Source organism: Coloeus monedula, assembly GCF_965178545.1.
Source record: "Coloeus monedula genome assembly, chromosome: 1".
Classification (NCBI taxonomy): Eukaryota; Metazoa; Chordata; class Aves; order Passeriformes; family Corvidae; genus Coloeus; species Coloeus monedula.
This window is the reverse complement of record NC_138781.1, coordinates 48,995,601-49,017,043: the sequence shown is the minus strand read 5'-3', so window position 1 is coordinate 49,017,043 and position 21,443 is coordinate 48,995,601. Positions and strand designations below refer to the sequence as shown.

Sequence of the window (21,443 nt, the reverse complement as noted above, 5' to 3'; positions counted from 1 at the left end):
TGCTTCAGATTATACTGCAGGCCTGTGGGAAAATACCATTTTAATAACAGAACTTAAATATACACAGGCTACTAAGAAATTGTCTCCTTTGAAAAAGTCATTTTTTGCGAGCAACTCAATTTCAAATAGAATGCCTGTTTCCACAAAGAAAGCAAATCTTTTTCTAAACAAACTTGAATTTTACAGAAAAAGATTTGATGGGAGAAGTTAGTCCTGTGTGCATAAAGCCTCAATGAAGCTAGGTCTGCTTGTCATCATTGCTCTAGCATCATAGCATATATGACTAATGCAGTACAGAGCCAAAAATGGTGGTAAAAATGAATCTCAGCTCCAGTTCTGCAAAGATTTGTATTGGTTTTAATGGGATTATGTTGTGGTGCAAGTGGCTGTAGCCACCATGGCCCCAGAGAGAACAACAGAATCTAAGGTCTGGTGGTCAGGCACTGATGTTTAAGATAACCTCCGTGGTGAGGGCAAGTCCCTGTAATCCTTAGTTTCCTTAATTTGTGTTCAAGTTGATTGGTTACTGTTCTCCCCTCCTAGTTTTATGTATAAGCCTAATGAATATTTATCGCCTTAGTTGACTATGTATTAGTTCTGGAAAGTTCTATGTTATTCGATGCCTTTGTTCCCTGTTGCCCCTCCTACAAGCACTTCCCATTGGCTAACTCCCCATGGACTCCTCCCACCTCACTCTTCCCTACTGGTTATCGCCTCTGTCCCCACCCCAATTCCTTCGAGTATAAAATCCCTGGAGCCTGCTGTGTTTCTTGTTCTTCGTCCCTGGACGCATCACTGTGCTGGAATAAACTCTGACTTGTGTAGCCCATACTGAGGACCCCTCTGTCTCTTTCATCTCCGCCGACGCGCTTGCCACCTACTCTGGAGCTCGCCCCTTGGAGCTGAGGGGCTCGTCCTTGCCTGCTGATAGTCGCTTGCCAAGGGCTGTCTGCAGTGACGCCTGCCTGCCTCCAGGCTTGTCTCAGGCAGCATCTCAGGATTGCATGCAGCAGCAAAGAAAAACACATCTGTAAGTATTCAAAGGACTGCAGCAGCAGAATGGGTTCTGCTACTCATAAATGAAGGTACAGACAATACTTACTGAAGTTGAAAACCTTTAGAAACAAGTATTTCCCAAATAGATACATTGCCAGAAAACAAACAAACAAACAAAAAACCAAAAAACAAACCAACACCAAGCTCAAAATACTTGGCCACACAGTTGTTTCCCAATTCCTTGGAAAGAACTGAAACATAACATTCACTGTATCATTTGCCTTTATTGAAGGTACAGGGGAAGGAATAACAATTTTTTCTGCTGAAGTCTACAATGTACTTTAATTTAGAAAATTACACCTTCAGCCTAGTTACAAATGAACCATGTTGTAGAACAAACAGTGCCAATATACACTGTCAGCCCAGTTAAAGTGCCCATAATTCCTTTCAGGAGAAAGAATGTCAACAGTAAAGTATTACTAGTGGACTTAGAAAAATGCATGCCCAGAAACAAAAAGCATTTCCCTTACATTGCTTAAATTAAAAGAAATCTAGCTGACAGGAGAAATTATAGGAGAAATATTTCAGTGATACTAGTGTCTTTGGGAAGATCAGTTTATAAGCACAGCAAATTTACTATATTTTCAAACAGTCTGAATACCTCCCCAAACCTGGTACTTGCAGAAAAGCAAGCAGTTGACTTCAGTAAGTTCACTTTAACAAGAGGACCAAAACCCAAGAGGCCTAAGCTCAGGGGATAACATCCCACTATCCCTCCATCACCCTACAGCCAAAAATTGCAGTAACAGAGATACAGGAAATCCACCTATAATGCCAGTCAGAAGGGAGGTGGCAGATTTGATGGTGTTTGAGTGCAACTATTCTACACAGCTGCTACACAAACTTAGATTAAGAAGGTCCCTGAATAAAAGAAGTGTCTGTGTCTCAGAGGAAACAGTCTCTGCTGCACTGCCAAGCTTCAATCACAAGTCTCCTGGGCACACATTTTTAAATATTAGGTGACTAAATATAAGAGCAACAACCAAATTCCCACTGTTCATTTTCAGGCAGTTACGCACGGTGCAATGTGAAACGCCAGTCTTTTGCATGGTTTCAAATGCCTAAATACTTCCAAAAATTTTTGCTCGTTCCCATTTCTAAGGCCAGAATTCCCTGAAGAAAAACATATTAATATGTGCAGATTTCACTACACCTTTCAATAATGGGAGTCATCCAACAGGTTAAGAGGCCAATGACAGTAGGCAGATGACAGGTGATAGAAAATATGTAGGTGAAGTCTAGGACCAATGAAATGTAATAGCATATGGGGAAGCTGAAGAAGTTGACCTTGGTGGCAAATGGAAGGGATATACACGGACCACTTTATCTTCAGACAGTGGAAAGCACGCCACTAGAGAGAGTTACTACTTAGTTTGTCAGTCACAGGCAATCACTAAAAGCCTGGATTAAATGTTAGTAAACTCCAAACAAAGAAAGTTTATGATGCACAAAGCTAGTAACACTGGCTTCTAAGGATACTCAAAATGCTTCACAGTACTCTTTGGCTGACCTGGGGGAACAGCACTTCCTTACCAAAACCCCAACTATCCTTTAGTGGCCCCTTTTGTAACTATTGTAGTTGAAAGCCTTGACTGTGATTTTAAGTGTTGACCCTAAAATAACATAACATCATAATATTGAAAGGTTAAAAAAACCAATTCTGTCTATTAGGCACGTGTTTCACTACAAAATGAAATATTGATGACTCATTCTATATGTTTGGATCTTTGTCCTTGCTTCAAGTCTGAGAAATGTTACCGTTAGGGCATGAAAAAATGCAAGTATGCTTAAAAGCTGCAACCAACTAAAGAAGAGCCAAGTCAATGGTTAAAGGTGATGGAGAACCTCTGGTTTCTAAAAGGAGAATATATTTTGAATAGCCAATACCAGATAGTAAAGAAATAACCCTGGAATAACTAGAACTTGATTAGGATCTCCAGTGTGAGTTAGGAATCAACCAACCTTTTATGAGGCATAAAAGGATTCCTACTCAGCTGATTTGCTAAAGCTTGCAGCAAATAAACAGGTTCTTTCCTTCTATTACCTTAGACCCTATTGCCTTAGACCCAGGAAATCCTCTGGAAGTGGAACTTTCCTGTTGAGGTCTGCAATATTAATTAATACTTTGCACTTAGCTCTTGGATGGGGGAGGGGTGTTTCTTGCTGATATTTTCACTCTCTTCATTGTTAGTATTTAAAGAGATGAGGACACTATCACTTGTTTTATTTTCAGTGGAATATAAAGCCATATGAGAGTCTAATTAACAAAGACTTAAGGAAGGGAAAGGAGGGATATTTCCTCTTCCTAAGAAATCAGCAAGAATTTTCTCTGAGGCTGTATTCTCCCCCAGCTTTGAGCTTTCTCAGACTTACTGTAGACAAAGGAACCAATCAGGAAATGCAAACATTAAGGGGAAGATGACTCCAAAACCCAAGGAGAGAGTATACATTAGAAAAATATCAGGAAACAAAGAACAGTAATAATCCTCAATCATGGAGTGTGAACATGGTTCATATATTAGAAACCACCTTAAAGAGCATAAAGATCAGGTCTGCATTGGAACGTCACACAGTGGGCAGACAAAAGCCTGAGAAAAGGCAGTAGAAGATGACAGAGGATTTTCACCATTTTTTGTCTGAGTCCTGCCTAACATTACTTTCAACATCAGCAGGCAATGTTGAAGCTGAGCTCTCCAAAATCATATGGGTTTTCATTGCTACAAGTAACTTAAACTATAAAGTTTGGGGACCTGGCCTCTTGAGGACAGCACAGAGGCAGAGCAAGAACACTGGAAGCAACAAGAGAAAAGAAGGAATAACAAAGTAGGAGACAGAAAGAAAGAAGTAAAAACCCTGAGAAGCACCTGGAAGCTTTTTCAGCCTCCAGCCTGAAGGAGGAGGGCCTAATGCCACAGGTCTGATAGCAACAGTGACAAACCAGAGCCTCAGCACTGCCACAGTAGCATCTGCACTTAGGGGTGCCGTGCAGTGACTACCTGGCACAGTCCACGTTTAGCCTGTCTGGAACACAGAGAACTTGAAAGAAAAACAAAATCATTGAAAAAATAACTACTTTTATAATCATTACAAGCAATTTCTCCATCTTCTGCACTATGAATAAGGCTGCAGACAGGTTCTTAGAGATGAAAAAGGCAACTTGTAACACAATCTCCAAACTTTCAGATTCATTGCTCATTAAATACTTTTAGTCACTTCAGACTTTATTCCTAAACAACTATATTAAAAATAAGATAATTACAAAATATAATATTGCACATCAGAAGCCATTTTTCCACAGTTTCCTATTCAAAATATACTTAAATTAACAGAGGATACATTATTACTAGTACTCAAATACTATGTAATACTTTTATAATATTAGGTTATATTAGTTTCCCTTAACTCAGGGAAGCACTTAAATTCATTTTTGTTTTCAGGAAAAGTCTTCCTGACTCAGAGACGCCAAAGTAGAAGTATGACATATCATATAGATACTACTTGGGCATACAGTAAAGATTTGATTGGTTTGTTTCACCAATTCTTGAACTCCACAGCAAGTCTTATTCCAGTAAGTATTACAAATAAGCTAATTCAATTTAAAGTGCAATTCTCCTTTAAGAGTAAAGGGATCTCTACTTTTATACATAACTCTTGCAGCAGAACAGTCACAAGATGAAACAGAAATATGATGACAGCACCCTACACTTTTTGGTTATTCAGCAAGTTCACACAAAATATTAGCACTCACCAAAAAATAATATTCTGGTTCATATAGTTGTGAAAATGTTCCACTGATTCTGAAATGCTTCTGACATTTCTCATTATGAAATACACAGGCAGAGCAGCAGCTCTCCAAGTGTAAAATACCCTCCTTTATGTCTACAGGCTGTGTATTCAATGCTAACACCACTGATATTCCAACATCAATATTACTTGATAGCACATGGAACTCAAAGAATTATAAAATGGAAAACTCATGTGCTTTTTGAATTTAATTAGTTAACCAAAAATTCTGAGATTCAAAAGCTGTTCGAGGTCATGGCCCCTCTCTGGACTGTATTTTTTCCTCTCAGGATTTCTTTAAAACTGCATCCAATAAAAATATTAAAAACACATGCAATAGAGCATCTGACACTTCCCCTGGGAGACTTTTCCATAGCCAACAAGCTGTTTCTCCCCAAGTGGGATTTTAGCCTAATTTCATCCTGTTGCCTATTCTCATGGAAGCAAGGAGAAAAAGGCTACAAGGAGGACAAGATATGAAAAAAACCGAACCAAGCAAGCAAAACAATTGCTAAACTACACTGAAAAAGTGTAAAAAAGCAATTCAGCTGGGAAGTGTGTTGATGAAAGGGAAATGGTGAAAGCAAGTATTAACTTTGCTCACAGTTTCCCAGCTTTTTCTTCTCCATCAGCATAGAAAAGTCACAGATGCACATGGATGTCTCCAAGGGGTAAAAAACTCAATATGGAAAAATGCATGAGTTATCATTCCATAATTATGACTTTGGGAAAAGAAGCAAAGTGCCCTTAGAATCGCTTAACTTCCTGCTTCCCAGAATAGGAAGAAAACCTCTCTGAAAGTTGTTATTATTAGAATCTTGAAAAGGTATCAGCCATATCTTCCCCCTTTTCAAGACAAATGAACCCATGCTACACAGCACCATCACCGTGTAACATTGTACCATCTATTACCATCTACTATCCTGAGCAAGCAATGAAATATAGGTTGCCAAGGGAGACATCATAAAACATCAGATTTAGTCAATAAGGGTTTGTATTCCCTCACAACTTGATAAATACAGTATCTGGCTGCTTATTTAATATATCCTACAGCTAAAGAATAGATGTACTTTTTATTCTTCCTTCTCTGTGGCCAGAAGGAATTAGTGAAAAGACAGTTTAAAGAATTAGTGCAGGACGTGTATGCAGACAGCTATTTTGAAAACATTACAAACACAAAACTCCTCGAAGATACCATACAAAAATGATGAGAGAAGACTCACCACTAGTGTCAGTCACAGAAGCAAACATTTGTCATCTTAAACAGATGTAAAAGCCCAAATCAGTACTTAAAGAAAAATAATAGACACCCTCCAGGATTTATCTAGTCCCCACTGCTTTCAACAGAGAGGTGGATGTGAATTTGATTTTTGTCCTTCAGAATCTCAGAATCAAAAAAAGAGGCATGGCAATAGCCACCAACAGCTATACATTAAATTCCCAATTAATTTAGAAAAGAAAACATAGATGATTTATTAATCAATAAAAAGAAGACAAAATGGGCTTGAAAGATTTCATGTGTCCCCATCAGCAACTTCCTTTCGGCGCTGGGCCCGGAAATGGCGTTCAATATTTATTGTCACTTCCCTCTGCAAATTCCTGCTGTTAGTTTTCCCAGCTGTTCTGATCCAGGGGTGCTGAAGTACTTGCCGTGCTGTGTAGCGCTTCTGGGGATCCACTATCAACAGCCTGGTGATGAGGTCTTTCGCTGCTATTATGAAAGAAAGCAAAGGAGAGAGGGGTGAAGGACAGTGGTGTGATGATCCTGTGCAACATGCTCTAGGATGACCCTGCTCGAGCAGGGTGTTTGAAACACATGACCCACCATGGTCACTTCCAGCCTTACCCATTCTGTGATGGTGACAGTTATACCCACAAAAAATGTCCTCCTTATTTTTTTCATTAGTTTTACCATGACTTCTGTGACTATCCCCAGGAGCTATTCTAACAACTGGAGTTAGAATTAGTGACAGGAAGTATTAAATCTCTGTGACTGATGTCATTCTCCCCTTCAGAAAGACGAGAAAGTGAGGGTAATTCAATCTCAAAAGCATGCTGAAGGCATCAGGCTAAGTGTTCACATTCACAGGAATGGACACTGGATATCTCATTCCTTTAAGGAGCATAAATGTTGTAAAATGCTGTGGAATGTGTTCTTTAAAAGACTGTACACAGGGTGTAAAAGAATGTTAGGGTTTCTGATTTTAAAGAGTGCACAAAAGACACTGTACTAGCCTGTAAGAAGTACAAAACTACTACGTGCAGACCCCATTGTTGTCAATAGGAAATCCACACTGTGTTCTGCAGGGCAAGGATCTCATTCTCAGTTTTTGAGATTTTTGATAACATCTTTAAAATCTAACATAACCCTTGAGATTATTTTGGCACCTTTTTCTGCAGAGACATATAAACAAGATGAGGAAAATCCTTGCTTTTGCCTAGAAAGGGAGGAATCAAGGACTCCATTAAAGCATTCAGAACTAATATGCAGAAACACAGCCATCGATATTACCAGAGGACTAAATTTACATTTAAAGCACAGATTCACACAAGAGAGACCTGTAAAACACCCCAAGCTGATCAAGCTCATTCCCCTGAAAAAAAAAAAATTTCCAACTTCAGGGGAGAAGACTGCCATTTCTCAGATCTGCTACAAATGCAGAATCTTACCTGCAGAAATATTGTCCCAGTAAGGGGATAGGAACTCGTAGTGACCCAGCTGTATGATCTGAAACAGCTCCTCTTGATCACGGTCCTGACTGCGAAAAGGGGGAAAACCGCAGAGCAGGATGTAAAGGATCACACCAGCTGCCCACATGTCTACTTCAAGTCCATAGCCTAAGGAAGAAGGGACAAATGGTAAGTCTTGTTTTAGAAAGAAAACTCACAGCTGCAAGAGAACTGCTTCTTGGAAATAGAATGAAAAAGAAACACAGGATCTCTGCTCAGAAAGATGAGGTCAGAAGAAGAATAAGTGGCTGGCACACCACGCTTACAAGCTGCCCGTTATTAGCTACAGCTCTCACAGAGTCTGTCTTTTCCACAGCATGTTTCACAAACACCGTCTCACAAGGCCAGTGTCAACTGGAGACTAATTGAGAAAACAGAGCACATATTTCCAAAATAGTCATCCTCAGATTCCCTTCAAGAAAGAGCTAAGACTGCCAAGTTTCCATTGAAATTGGATATAACTAGAGATGTGCAACCCAGCTCCGCAGAACAAAAACCAGAAATAGATTTGCTTGAGTCACCAACAAAACTGACTTCTTTCCAGGTCTGAATCCTTTTGGAGATGAAATCTTCAAAATTCCTTGTAATGAAAAACATGTTTTGGATAGTTACATAAATTTAACATACATGTTCACAATGATTTTGCAGCATCAGGGGCTTTGGAAAGTTGTTTGGATTACAGTAATGAAATGGGGCTGGCTACTCTTAGGTTGCAACAGAACTTTTGGTCATTTTCCCACTTTAGCAATTATTATCTATGATATTTTATGGCTTATCTGCTTAGAAATCAGTGTTAGCACAGACACTAATAGTGAAAATATAACTGATGTCATGCTTGTATTTGTTAGAAACTAAGAGATTTGCTTTCCCAAATTACAGTGCTAGCCAACCTCCTACCCTGAAAAGATGTATCAGTAGGTTGAAACATTCTGGACTATTCCCATTATTAGAAAGTCCAGCATAATTGTAAGATTTATGACAAATTATAAAGATATACACTCACCCTTCTCAGCAAGTATTTCAGGAGCAACATACGTTGGTGTTCCGCAGACAGTAAATATGGGTTTTGTAACCTGCTTTGCAAGGCCGAAATCTGCCAGTTTCAGTGTAGTAGATTTATCTGCGTTGTGCTGAACCTATACCCAAACAAACAAACAAAAAAAATATATATACATATATGTTTAATCCAGATGCATTTTAAAACAGCAAAATATAAAGGAAGCAGAAAATTAAACAGAAGGGAATTCTAATAATAGTACTAATAATGGAAACAGTCTTCAGAACATGGCTCTTTTCCCCCATATACTAAGAGGGTCTATTTAAGAGGATAAGCAATTATGGAAAAAAGAAAACTTTGCTCTACAAACTCTGGCACACTGCAATTTCCAAGAAATTAATAGAAGGAACACAAAAAATAGCCAAGTGTCAATTAAATATTATTATTTCCTCTTGAGAAAATAAACGGTTCTTTTTCCCTAGGAAAGCAAAGAAGAATGCTGTGGACATCTTTATGCTTAAATGTAAAGGGCCCAGGTAAACCACTGATTTTATAGTTGTTTTTTAGCCCCAGACAGCAACCAAATACCACATAATTGCTCAGTCACTCATCCCCCTTCTGCCCAAAGCAGGATGGGAAGGAGTATCCAAAAAACCTTGGGTTGAGATAAGAACAATTTAATAAATGAAACAGAAGTATAATAATAACAATGGTAGGAATGGTAACAACTGTAATGAGAAGGGGGGCGGGGGGAGAGAGAGCAAGAGAAAGAGAGAGGAATAAAACCCAAGTAAAACAAGTGCTGCACAATACAACTGTTCAGCCCAGCCCATCCCCCAGCAGAGACCAGCAACTCCTGGCCAACTCTCCTCAGTTTATTTACTGAGCATAATGTTCCATGCCGTGGAATATACTTTTGGGTCAGCTGCCCTGGCCCTGCTCCCTCCCAGCATTCGGTACACCTGCTACCTGGGAGAGCATGGGGCACTAAGAACTCCTTCACTTAGGGTAAGCAGTGCTCAGCAGCAACCAAAACATCAGTGTGTTATCAATGTTATTCTCATACTAAATCCAAAGTACAGCACTGTACCAGCTACTAGGAAGAAAAAATAACTCTATCCCAGCTAAAACCAAGACACATGAAAAGTGTATCTCCATCATACTGGTCTAACAACAAAAAACAAACCAACAAAAGCTTTACATTCTTTCCAAATTACTCTGCTACTCTACCTGCTGCTCTGAAACTAGATTAGTAGTGGTCACCACACAGCAAGAGCTGAAGAAATAGGTCCATGTATACTGACCTCCTAAATAGGCCTTTTCAGCAGTTCTCATCTCCTACATCCACCTGGCAAGTAGTCAAAACACTTTTTCCAATTCTAATTTTGTATGCACTGGTCTTTAGCATTACTTTATAATGCAGTTAATGAAGGGTTATTTTAAGAAATGAAATATGTTAATGACATAGCCAGTGGGATCGAGCGCACCCTCAGCAAGCTGGCAGACAACACCAGGCTGAATGATGAGTCTGAAGGATGGAATGTCATCCAGAGGTTGAGCCTCATGAGGTTCAACAAGGACAAGTGCAGGTCCTACACCTGAGCTGGGGCAATCCCTGGTATCAGTATAGACTTGGTTATGGATTGAGAGCAGCCCTGCGGAGAGGGATTTGAAGGTGCTGGTGGATGAAAAACTGGGATGAGCTGCCAATGTACAGCTGCAGTCCAGAACGCCAACCATATCCAAAATAATGTGGTCAGCAAAGCAGGGGAGGGGATTTTGCCCCTCTGCTCCACTCTGGTGAGACCCCACCTACAGTGCTGCATCCAGCTCTGGGGTCCCAGCACAGGAAGGAAAAGGACCTGTTGGAGCAAGTCCAGAGGAGGGCCAGGAAAGAGGGATGGAGCACCTCTCCTGTGAGGAAAGGCTGTTGTGGTTGTTAAGCCTCAAAAAAAGAAGGTTCCAGACAGACCTCATTGTGGCCTTTCGATAATTAAAGAAAGATGGGGACAGGCTTTTTAGTAGGGCCTTCAGCAACAGGGCAAGGGACAATAACTTTAAACTGAAGGACAGTAGATTCAGACTAGATACTAGGAAGAAATGTTTTATGGAGGGTAGTGAAACACCAGAACAGGCTGCCCAGAGAGGTGGTAGATACTCAATGCCTGGGAACATTTAAAGTCAGGTTGGACATGGCCCTGAGCACCCTGATCTAGTTGAGATGTCCCTGGTGATTGCAAGGGTTTGAGCTAGATGACCTTTAAAAGGTCCCTTCTAACCCAAACCATTCCATGATTCTATATTCAAAGGCCAAGTCATAAACAATGCAGTAGTATAATTTTAAAAATCAGTATGTTTTATACTAGTGACTGACACTTAAATATTCTTTGAGAGGTAAAAAATGTCATTAATTTCCTTTAAATGAAAACCTGTTTGTCTCTGGTACTATGGGGAATGGATCAGCAGCTAAAATGTCTACAAAAAAGCCAAGGAAACCTGGACTTGGTTTTGAATGGACAAACTGGAATATAATGTGACAGGTATACTCCATGCTTTAACCTCATACTTTGCCATCAGACACCACTTAAGAAAGCCAAAAATTCAGGATTGTCTCTATCACCTGATAACTAAGGACACAGAAGGGATGAAATTTGCTCTTGTACATTACAGTTGACTAGTCCCCATTTTATCATCTTTATAGAAACTGTAAGTACTCATCCAATTTTGATTAAGCCAAATGAGTTTGGACTTTTTGGTAGAACTTTATTTCTTTTTAAGAAAAAAAAAATATGACAATACAAACTAATACAGTATAACTTACTAATCCCTTTTTACCTTCTTTATAAAAAAAATCACAATACAAAACTGGCAGGAGTGACCGATGTCCCAGAACATGGCCATTCAGAAGGATCTCAACAGACTTGAGAGACAAGCAGGACAGAACCTTTTGATATTCAACAAAAACAAGTGCAGGGTCTAGAACCTGGGCAGGAATAACCCAGGCACCAGTGCAGACTGGGGACTGACCTGCTGGAAAGCAGCTCTGCAGAGAAGGAGGCCCCAGGGGACAACAAGTTGTCCATGAACCAGCAGTGGCTTTGTGCACTCTTCTAGTTTTGATTAAGCAAAACATTTTGGGGTGGTTTTTTTGCTGCTCTTCCATGAAAAAGTATTCCTCAGTGTGAAACCAAAAATAAAGTTTACTGCAACCATGAAGTCAAAACTTCTGCAAGAAGAAGCTAAAATGCCACAGCCATTTTCTCTATTATATTAGGCAACTATGTGACAATCTTCTGCCATCATGCACTGTGGACACAAACTGAAGAAAATGGCAAAAAAAATTATAAAGGTAACACTTGCTTTCTAGAACAACATCTATCTATAGAATTTATATTCTAATAGGGGTAATAGTGGTAAGATGTTACAAAAATTCACAATTGAAATGCTCAATTTTATATGCAATATGAAAATATGAGCATGAATTTATTTTCCTATTATATATATATTTTTTTAAATTATATAACAAAAGTATGTCATATGGAATTTCAACTACCCTGCATGCTACTGTGCTAAGACAAACAATACTAAAACGTTCATATACATTTTTAGAAAACAGCAGGGTGGTGGGAAGGGTGGAGAACACACTGGCCGTAATCCCAGTCCCAAAATCTTCAGGAGACTGTTGTACTTTAGTACTTTTTCTTTTCTGATGCCAGACTCCTAATCTCCCATTACAGCACAAGGTGGCAACACTGCACCATCTGTTCTTTCAGGACAAAACCACCGAGCTTTCATTTTACTTAACAACAGAGCAGGTAGGAACAGCAGGCACGGTGGGTATATTTTCACAGCTTTGTGACAATCTCTTCAGAGACAGCATGTAACCTGTCAGCAAGCCTGAAAACCTCAGCCCAGAACTTCTCAGCAGCTTCACTAATGCTTTTGCTCAGAACAACTCAGAGTCAGCCCAGAGCATTCTCTTCATCCCCTTCCTACCCTCCCATCTATCTTTCCATCACCTGGCATCACCTTGAGCACGCAAATATGCTTCACTGTAGAAACAAAAGCTTCACGTTATTTTCAACCGTTCCTTGGGCCAGACTACTTCCTCACAGCAGTATTACAGAAACGTACAACCTGCTCGAGAGAAATCTAACCTCTGACATCTACAGTATGTATTCCATGCAGTGGTGAGAACAAAGCAAAAATAGTGCTGCCTGCCTATAGACTTCATCGAGGTAAGAAAGACCAGTATTCGATACACTTTCTACAGACAGCAAATTTAGGCCATACAAATACTTATGTCCTTCAATTGCAAAGCACGCCAGCATCTGGTGGTCTTGGACTAAAGGTAGTCAACTGCTCACTATCTTCTCAAATACAGATGATTAGAATATTGTCTGAGGATTTCTAGCTATCCCAGCCATACAACCAGAAGATTACAATATAAGACCAAATTCACCTTCAAAGAACGGAAAAAAAATAATCTTTCACTTTCTCTCCTGTCCGTGGATGACTCCCAGTACTTAATGCTCGTTTGATTTCGTATCTACCTTGTTAAATCCATCAGTGTGTTTAGGATGATGATTTACAACATTAGTATTTCTCTGTATGCACATGCATATGGTAGCACAGATTCTTCATGAAAGCCAGTTAGCCCATGTGACATTTTGTACACTAGAAATAGACAGAGCTTAAGAAAAACTACTGCTTACACATTTGAGTTTCAGACATCCCTTGCTGCTAAGTAGAAGAATCTCTGTGAAAAAGCTTACAAAAAATTCCCTGTGTAGGTTTATCATACTGAAAGTTATGACAGGTAAGTGGTTAACCTGGAGTTTGCCTCACATGAACTCCGAAAACTGGCAGTGTTTTGTATATATGTAAATACTGTTGGAAAATGGACAGTGCTTTGTATATACATAAATAGTGTCACAAAGTTCAAGGGCAGAAAAGCTATACTTGAAGTTCTCATATATACATGAAAACTTGAGAGACAGAAAAAGGGGCAGGGGGGTAATCTCAAATGCATAAAAAGCTATAACATTTATGAAGTTGAGTGTTAAACAATTATCACATTAGCATGTGAGGGAAATGTACAAGGTGGTGAGTACACAACCACAAATACAGCCCCCTTCCTTCCCCCTAAAAAGGGGCGACTTTGTCTCTTTTACAGCTATAACCCGGAAAAACACCACCACACTTTGGGCATTAATTTCTCACTCAAAAGTGAAGAAATGCCAGCAGCTGTAGAGTTAATCTGTCCCTTTCCTAAAAACCTTTCGAGCAAATCCTGCTCCACGAGATAGCATGAAAGAAGTGACTGTCTTCATTTGTGAGACCAAACACACCACATTGCCCATCCTTGGCAGCAAAGGTTTTCTTGCTGAACACCTAGTCCTAAATAAGGTGATTCTGTTAGCAGATGGGAGGGAGTCGTAGCAGCTGTCTTCACACCAGCTGTCAAACAGATTTTGTTTTTGTAGCGCAAGTCACCACCCTTCTGCCTCGCAGCTATGCTGCAAGGAGCCTGATCAATGTGGGAAGACACAGTAGTGAAAGAGGGAGGGGAAAAAGCAGAAAAGATTATGGTGGCCTGGTACAGAAGTTCATAACTAGAGGACAGTTCCATAAGAGAAACTGAAGTGCAGTGAACTAATAATTAAACCAGGTTTCCAACTTTCTCCTGTGTCAATAATTTTACAATGTACTAGACATCAAAGCATATTTCTACCTTTTCTTCTGTGGGGACAGAAACTGTTTTCCTTCTTTCCCCAATTGCTTATTTTCATGAAACTTATGGAAGTATTTTTTCCCAGATTGCTGCTTCTCTGTCATCTTTTATGACAATTAGCCAATATGTTTATAAGTCATTAGGAACAGGGTTAGATTCTGACACAAAGCAGGTTTAGAGTAGACATACACATTTCCTTAGTAAAATAGACCAAGGATCCTTTCCCTTCCATTTCCCATTTGCTTGAAGTAGATAAAGAAATTACAAGGTTCACCTAACCAAAAGAAGACCCACAGTAGGACAAACAAGTCAACAGCCTAAAAGTACATACCTGTATTTTGACCTCTGTGTACAAAGTCTAGGTAGAACAATTCAGATTTAAACATCCTCAGTATAACAAGAGGTATCCCACAGAGACATCTCTGCAGGATGCTAGAACTTGAAGCACTGTGCTTCAACTCCCACCAGCTGCAGATGAACCCACAAAATTTGCTTCAATACTGTTTGTTGCTGTTCAGCACTGGCTGATGGTAAGATTAGTGGCAGCTCTCCTTCCTACTTTTCTGCTCCAGCCACTCTAAAGAGACAGAGGCAGCACACTAAAAAGCAAGAAAACCCAGAATCTTGCTCAAATGGCCTGTATTTGTAGGAATACCTATTAGATAGCAGGTGACCTATCCAATACTACCAAGAGCTTATAAACTCATTTGCATGGTTGAAGAGACTTGCTTTTCAAAAGGATGCTTTGTGCCCATGGTATCTAATACAGGTGTGCACAGAAAATCAACAGCAAGGTGAAACTAGAACAGGTAAAATTTTATTTCCCATAGTGCTTAGGTAACACTGTTCTTGTATGACAAAATACCTACAGTCTGGGAGCTGCTCTGTCCTTGAAAAATGTATTCTGACTTTCAGAATGGGCAACATGATAATTTCAGTGCTACGCAACACTGCCACTGCCCAGCATTCTTTGTTTTGCTGTTCTGTGAAATAAATGTGAAAACAACCAGAACAGACCTTTATCTTGCCCTTGTTTGCTTATCTACATCACTGTGATGATTATGTATTATAGAGGGAAATGAAGCATCAGATCTCAGGTGTTTCACATGCACTAGCTTATTTTCAGCAAATGAGAAGGAGGAGGACCTGGATCATAATGGAAAACCAGCTTCCGGAAAAAGCCATGCAGTTTTAAGTGAAGTTTTGTTCAAACTTTGTGCAAATGAACCACAAAGGCAGGGCCTACAAGCCCACTTCTTCCTGCAAACCAGCCAGTTGCATTCACTACATTCACAGTTGCATTCATTCTTTTGTTTACACAGAGATCACATACCAAAGACTTTCACAAAACTAAGCAAGATTCATAGCAGGACCTAGTATAGATGCTATTGCTTAGTTAAAAGGTTTGGGCTAAACCGTTCCAGCCCAGCCTTGTGCAACCTCTGCATTGGCCTCGAGGCTACACTGCTGCTTTTCTCCAGAAATTCAAACTGATCTCTGTGCAAAATTAATTCTCTTAAAAGCACTGAATGGCCCACAGGACTAAATAATCTATTACTTTGTTTAGCTAACCATGATCTTCCACAAAAGCTGATCAAATCCAATTTGTTAGAGACTGGCAAATACTTGCTATTTATCTGTTTTTCAGGAAATTTGGAACCCTAATACAAGAGAGTAACACACACTTAGCTAACACAACTTAGGGAGAGTTGTTTACTGTTACAGTTCTACAATGGGTATCTTGTGGAGTGTCAATACTACAAACATTTCTATGCATATTCACACGTGAGTAACTCTATTGACTTCAGTGCTGCATGCAAAGAATGCAGCCTCAGAAATGTGATGGAAACAAGAATTTGTCTCTTTGGCATGAAGTTATGATCTGAGCTGACTTTAATGCTGTATTCACCAAAACATTTCACTGTCAGATTATTTCAATCAACTGCATAATAATTCTGCTTCTAAGAAAATTAATTGTCACAAGATAGAAATCACTATACTAGAGGACTAGCACAGCAGTCTGCAAGACACGCAAATGCAGTGGACAAAAAGTCCAACAACTAAATAAGATAAATCAGCAATTTTAATAAATTTCAGTCTGCAAGGAAGATGCTTTTTGATTTATCATTGGACACCTAAAAGTCAGATGCTAAGTAACAGGTCTGATTTCTGAAAAATGCAAATGCTCGCTACCCCTGAAAGACTGATAATTTTTACTTGAATACCTTTCTGCAACCACTGCTATCCGCAATGCACAGCAGATCTATGTAAAGCAAACTGCAATTATAATTTCACTTCAAAATTGTATCCATTTTTCCAAACAGTCCTGCCACGGCACATTATTTCTGCATGGGATTTGCTTAAAACAATTCAGAAAACCGTAACTGAAAGGAAAATAAATTAAATTCCTGCACATATGCAAATGTTAGACAATACTTACCAAAAGATTCTCTGGTTTTAGGTCCCTGTGGACAATGTTCTTGCTGTGAATATAAACCAGTGCTTCACACAGGTCAGTGATCATGACAGCAGCATCATGCTCCGTGAACTTCACACTTTCTATGATTGCATCAAATAAGTCTCCTCCTGGGACATACTCTAGGATTAGGTAGATCTCAGCTTCTGTCTCATACACCTCAATTAAGCTTACTATATTGGGATGAGAGAGACTCCGAATAATCAGAATTTCACTTTCCATCATGTCCTCCTTCCCCTTCAGTTTGGATTTATCAACAATTTTCATAGCATAGATCTGATTGGAATCACAATGGCGACATTCCTTCACCACTGCAAAGTTCCCATCCCCAATAGTTCTGCCAATCTCGTAGTGTTTTTCCACATCAGTTCTGCTTTTAATGGCATACCTCCGGCTTGTGCTTTCCAATCCCTGAGCTTTGTGGTCTTCTTTATTCACTCTGCGCTCCCCTGTTTTTTCTCGTCGAGTCATGTCACTCTCTCTACATGTGACATTCCCCTCTCTTCTGACAGCTTCCTCTTTAGACCTTTGTCCCTCTCTGCCCTCCCTGTGTGTTTTAGACATTTTCTCAGCATCCCTCAGAGTGTCTTTCTTTAGCCAACCGCTTTGGCTCATTACACAGCTACTTCCATTATCTTCCTTCACTTCATGAGATAGCTGGAGCCCTTCTACAGCATTCTTCCTGATTTTTACTACTTCCTTCCCATGGTTTTCATGCTTCTCCACATCCCTTTCTTTCTCAATGCTCCTTTTTTGCTTCTCCAGCCCTTCATTAACAATCCTGTGTAGCGGCTGCCACATCCTCCTACTGCCATTATCTTTCCAGCCAACTTCCTCACCCTCCAGACAATTTTCAGAAGATTTTCGGCAGTTCCTGACTTTTGCATTTCTTTCTACATGGTACCTCTGACATGCACCTGCATTCAAGTCTCTGTTCTCAAACGAGGCCTCAGCCTGCCTTTCCCTCTGTAGCTTTTCTCTGGCCTGCCTTTCCTGTTCGCACTTCTCACACCTCAGCACCTCCTCCGAACTGTCTTCTAAGCCTTCCTCAGAACTCCTCTCATGGTTAAGGTATCTTTCACTTTCTCGTGTTTTTCTAGAAGGCTTCACTCCAGGCTCACCACTCCAGCTCTCTCTAGTCCACTTTTTTTTGGTTCTCATTTTTTCCTCTTGCTTTGTCTTGGCTTGACTTTTTCCTTCATGTCCAGCTACCAGTTGGGAAGACAAGCCATCGCTGCAGTTCTTGGTCATTTCTGTCTCATCAAAGCCACTGTCTACTTTTGAGGCCTTGTCATACAGCCGGCTCTTCAGTTTTTGGGACTGCTCCTCATTCTGCTGAATGGCAGCAGTGCAAGCATAAGGATTTTCAGGATAAAGTTCTTGTAATACCACTTCCAGATCCTTCACAGTGAGGGGCTCCCTTCCCATAGCTATGAACGCATCACCTTCCCTGAAGAACTCAGAAACACTTCGGATTTCTCTGCCTCTCAGATTGTACAGCTTTCTCACACGGTCATTCTTCCAACGAGGAAATCCCAGAGCTTCTGAAATGTCAGCCATCAGCTGCTCAAAGGTCTGGACTGATCTCCTGTTGAGAAGCAAGGTTATCCTCCTGAGCGTGCGGCCTCCAGGTTTCACCACTGTAATTATCCTTGGCTTCACAGGACTGTGCTCTGAATGTATCGTGTGAAAACCATTGTGGGGACTGAAAAATGAGGACCTGTGGCTGCTTTCACCCAAACACGGTTTCCCATAGTTTCCACGACCAACAGGAGGACAAGTCCCGTGTAGTTTCCTCTCTTTTACTTTTGAGCCTGCATCGTGTGGTGAATGGTCCAACAAGCCTTGGCGTCCTAAGGCAAACAAAAAGCAGGCATATTAATTATTTTGCATCATCAGACCTTTTGCAGCAATAGTTTTCTACATGTCAGTGCATGTGACTTCAGAGAGTAGGGGTAGGTGACTTCAAGGCTCATAAAGAACTTTTAACTACCACTAAGGAGTATCTCCACATAGTTGCAACTACAAACATTGCCAAGTTTGTGAGAAAATTGAAATTAATTTTGTGACAGGGGAATGTCATTAAAAAAATAATAATATTGAACACAAACAGATCTTTTTTCTAAACCCTCATATCTTTCAGAAATCCTTGAAGAATAGCAGAATTGCATCCAGATTGTTTAGCATTCTCTTATTAATATATCTCCCATAAACTCACTCAATTCTTTTCTGAACCCAATTGCAATTTTGGCCTCTATAAACCCCATGGCAACAAATTCCACAATTACACTGCATGAAGTAAAATAAACTAATTACTTGTGTTTTAAAATTACTACCAGATGGCACTCTGTGTGCAACCTTACATTTTTATAAATAATTATCTCTTCTTCATTTTCCCTGGACCTTCTATAACAAATTAAATAAATTAAATTCTTTTTAAAACACATTACTTTTGCTATAATTTTTACAACAATTTTAAAGGTCATCTAACAGTAATGTAACTTAATTTTTTGTCTTAAAGAAAGGCCTTCTTAGTTTTGTTTGATAATTGCAGTCATGGTTTTCAATACTTTGGTTTGACTTTTTTTTTCTAAAAATTATGTAAAATCGCGCAAGGTTCTGAGTATTCTCTGGAGACATTGACATTTCATCTTAGAACATCATCAAAGAAAATGGCACTATTTGTTACGTGTAATTGTGAAAAGGAAAAACAGAAACATAACATATGGTTATGGACAAACCAAGCTCTAACATAATGTCTATCAACAATAAGCTAAGAACAAAAACGTCCCCTAAAAGTATTGTGAGCTGTTGTACTTGCTAGCATTAAAACCTGCTTACAATGCATTTATTTTCAGCTAAAGAAGTAAACTTTCAGGAGATCACACTATGTTTCCAACTCCATTTAATAGCCTTGCTCTTCAGTTGGGAACAAACCTTCAATATATATGAACTAACAGTACCAATGCAAAAGAAAACAGCCAAAATGGTTACTGAACCATTACAAGGAAATTTCTGTACACCAATGGCTCATCTCCCAGAGAATCATGTCCATTTTCATACATTACTGTGATTGCATAGTTACAGTGCAGTGGGCAAATCCTCAAAAGAAAATCTGCACGTATCAGCATTTCTCTTGGTGTTAGGCTCAAGCCTACTACATTTTGGGTTTCAAGTGCAAGAAAAGCCATTTTCAGTATTTCATGCTATGTATTTTTATTTGCCCTTTCCATCAAGGCATAATAGAGTGAAGAAGAGATATGCCTCCTCACCTAGAACAACAAACAAAAGGGAAAACTGCAGAAGTGCTGCAACACAGCATTCACTTGCCCTGCCTCAAAAAATACCCAATAGGCCAGGGCTTGAGTGTGGAAAGCACATGAGGAGACACTGTTATAGAATCCACTCTGCTGTTGGCTCTGGTTGATGCAGGATGATGGACACTCCTTAGCTGTAATACTCTCACCAGCTAAGCGCTGTGTGCCCCCCGGCATGTCCCTTAACTCTTGGCTTCATTTTCTTCCCCTGCCAAATGAGATAGATGCTTCTTCTCCAAACAAATATTACAAAGAAGCCCAGCTGCCAGCATGCTGATTGAAGACGTAAGCATTATATAAGAGCTACGTGTGACTAATGCTTGGTGGTTGTACAAGTTATTTCTGTCTTCATTCTGCTTTTTAAGGATGATCTCTTGTTATCAAAAGATGACTACATACGTGCTACTGATTTTTCAACAAACATGTGTTTACATTCCACCCAGAATAAAGCTTGCTGTGAATGGAGGCAAAAAAAAAAAAAAAAAAAATCAGCTGTAATAACAGTTCTCTGAAATCTAAATCAGCTTCACAACATCTTAGTTACCAGGAACCGATGAAGCTCTGAATTTAATCAGCATTTCCAGGTTCTTGCGTACCCACTGTCATCAAAGCTTTATCTTGCTTATGGGAATTGTGAGTGACATTTTTACTGCTTATAATCTTGGTACAACATAAAAACAATGGTGCACTAATAATGACTTTTCCCACAGATTATGTTCCTCCCAGTCATGCTGCTATTATACCTTTCTATAAACCACTGATTTTAAGTGCTTGGTTGTACTGTTGATTGTTTCAATTACCCAGGCATCAATTATGGTTCCTTTCTTCACTAAATTGGCTAAGCCTTAAGAAGAAGCCAAGTTTATTTTTTAATTCTGTAACTAATGGAATAAGAGCAGTTTTATGTCATTATAAAGAACAATACAGGAATGTTTTGTTCTTTTTAAACTGACTTGATTCCTAGCCAAAAGCACTTTGACAAAAGCCACAAGTTGATATCTAACAATGTTCAGAATAAGAGTAGAATTGCAATATGCAACATGCATATTTTTCTATGATGAGAAAGAAAATAACTGCTTAAATCAATGCATGAAAGAATCTTCTAATATTTTCCAAGAAAAGGGGAAGTGTCAAATTTTGTCAAAGTGGTGGTCACAACGACTGTATATTACATATGATTAAAAATTCACTTCATTTGCCTGTTACAACTATTTCGGTCATAATTTCTGTTGTTTTCCAGTTATGCTATATTTAACTGATACACAAGAAGCAAGCCTCAATCTGTCAGGAAAGTGCACATGCTTAAAGCAGTAACAAGCATTTCTAGAAAGCCTTCAAAGGTCACAAGCA

At 39.5% G+C, this 21,443-nt stretch overlaps 1 protein-coding gene across 1 annotated transcript in view; it reads right to left on the bottom strand.

Annotated features, from left to right (window-relative positions):
* Positions 1 to 1,369: 1,369 nt before the first annotated feature.
* The window catches only part of DCLK3 (doublecortin like kinase 3), a 30,582-nt gene continuing 10,508 nt past the window's right edge, over positions 1,370 to 21,443 (bottom strand). Inside the window, exons 2-5 of the mRNA XM_082276640.1 lie at positions 16,741 to 18,629; positions 8,573 to 8,705; positions 7,510 to 7,677; positions 1,370 to 6,550 (exon numbers count right to left, since the gene is read on the bottom strand). Coding sequence (XP_082132766.1) covers positions 6,354 to 6,550; positions 7,510 to 7,677; positions 8,573 to 8,705; positions 16,741 to 18,629 — 2,387 coding nt within the window. The 3' untranslated portion in view covers positions 1,370 to 6,353. The remainder of the gene's footprint in view (positions 6,551 to 7,509; positions 7,678 to 8,572; positions 8,706 to 16,740; positions 18,630 to 21,443) is intronic.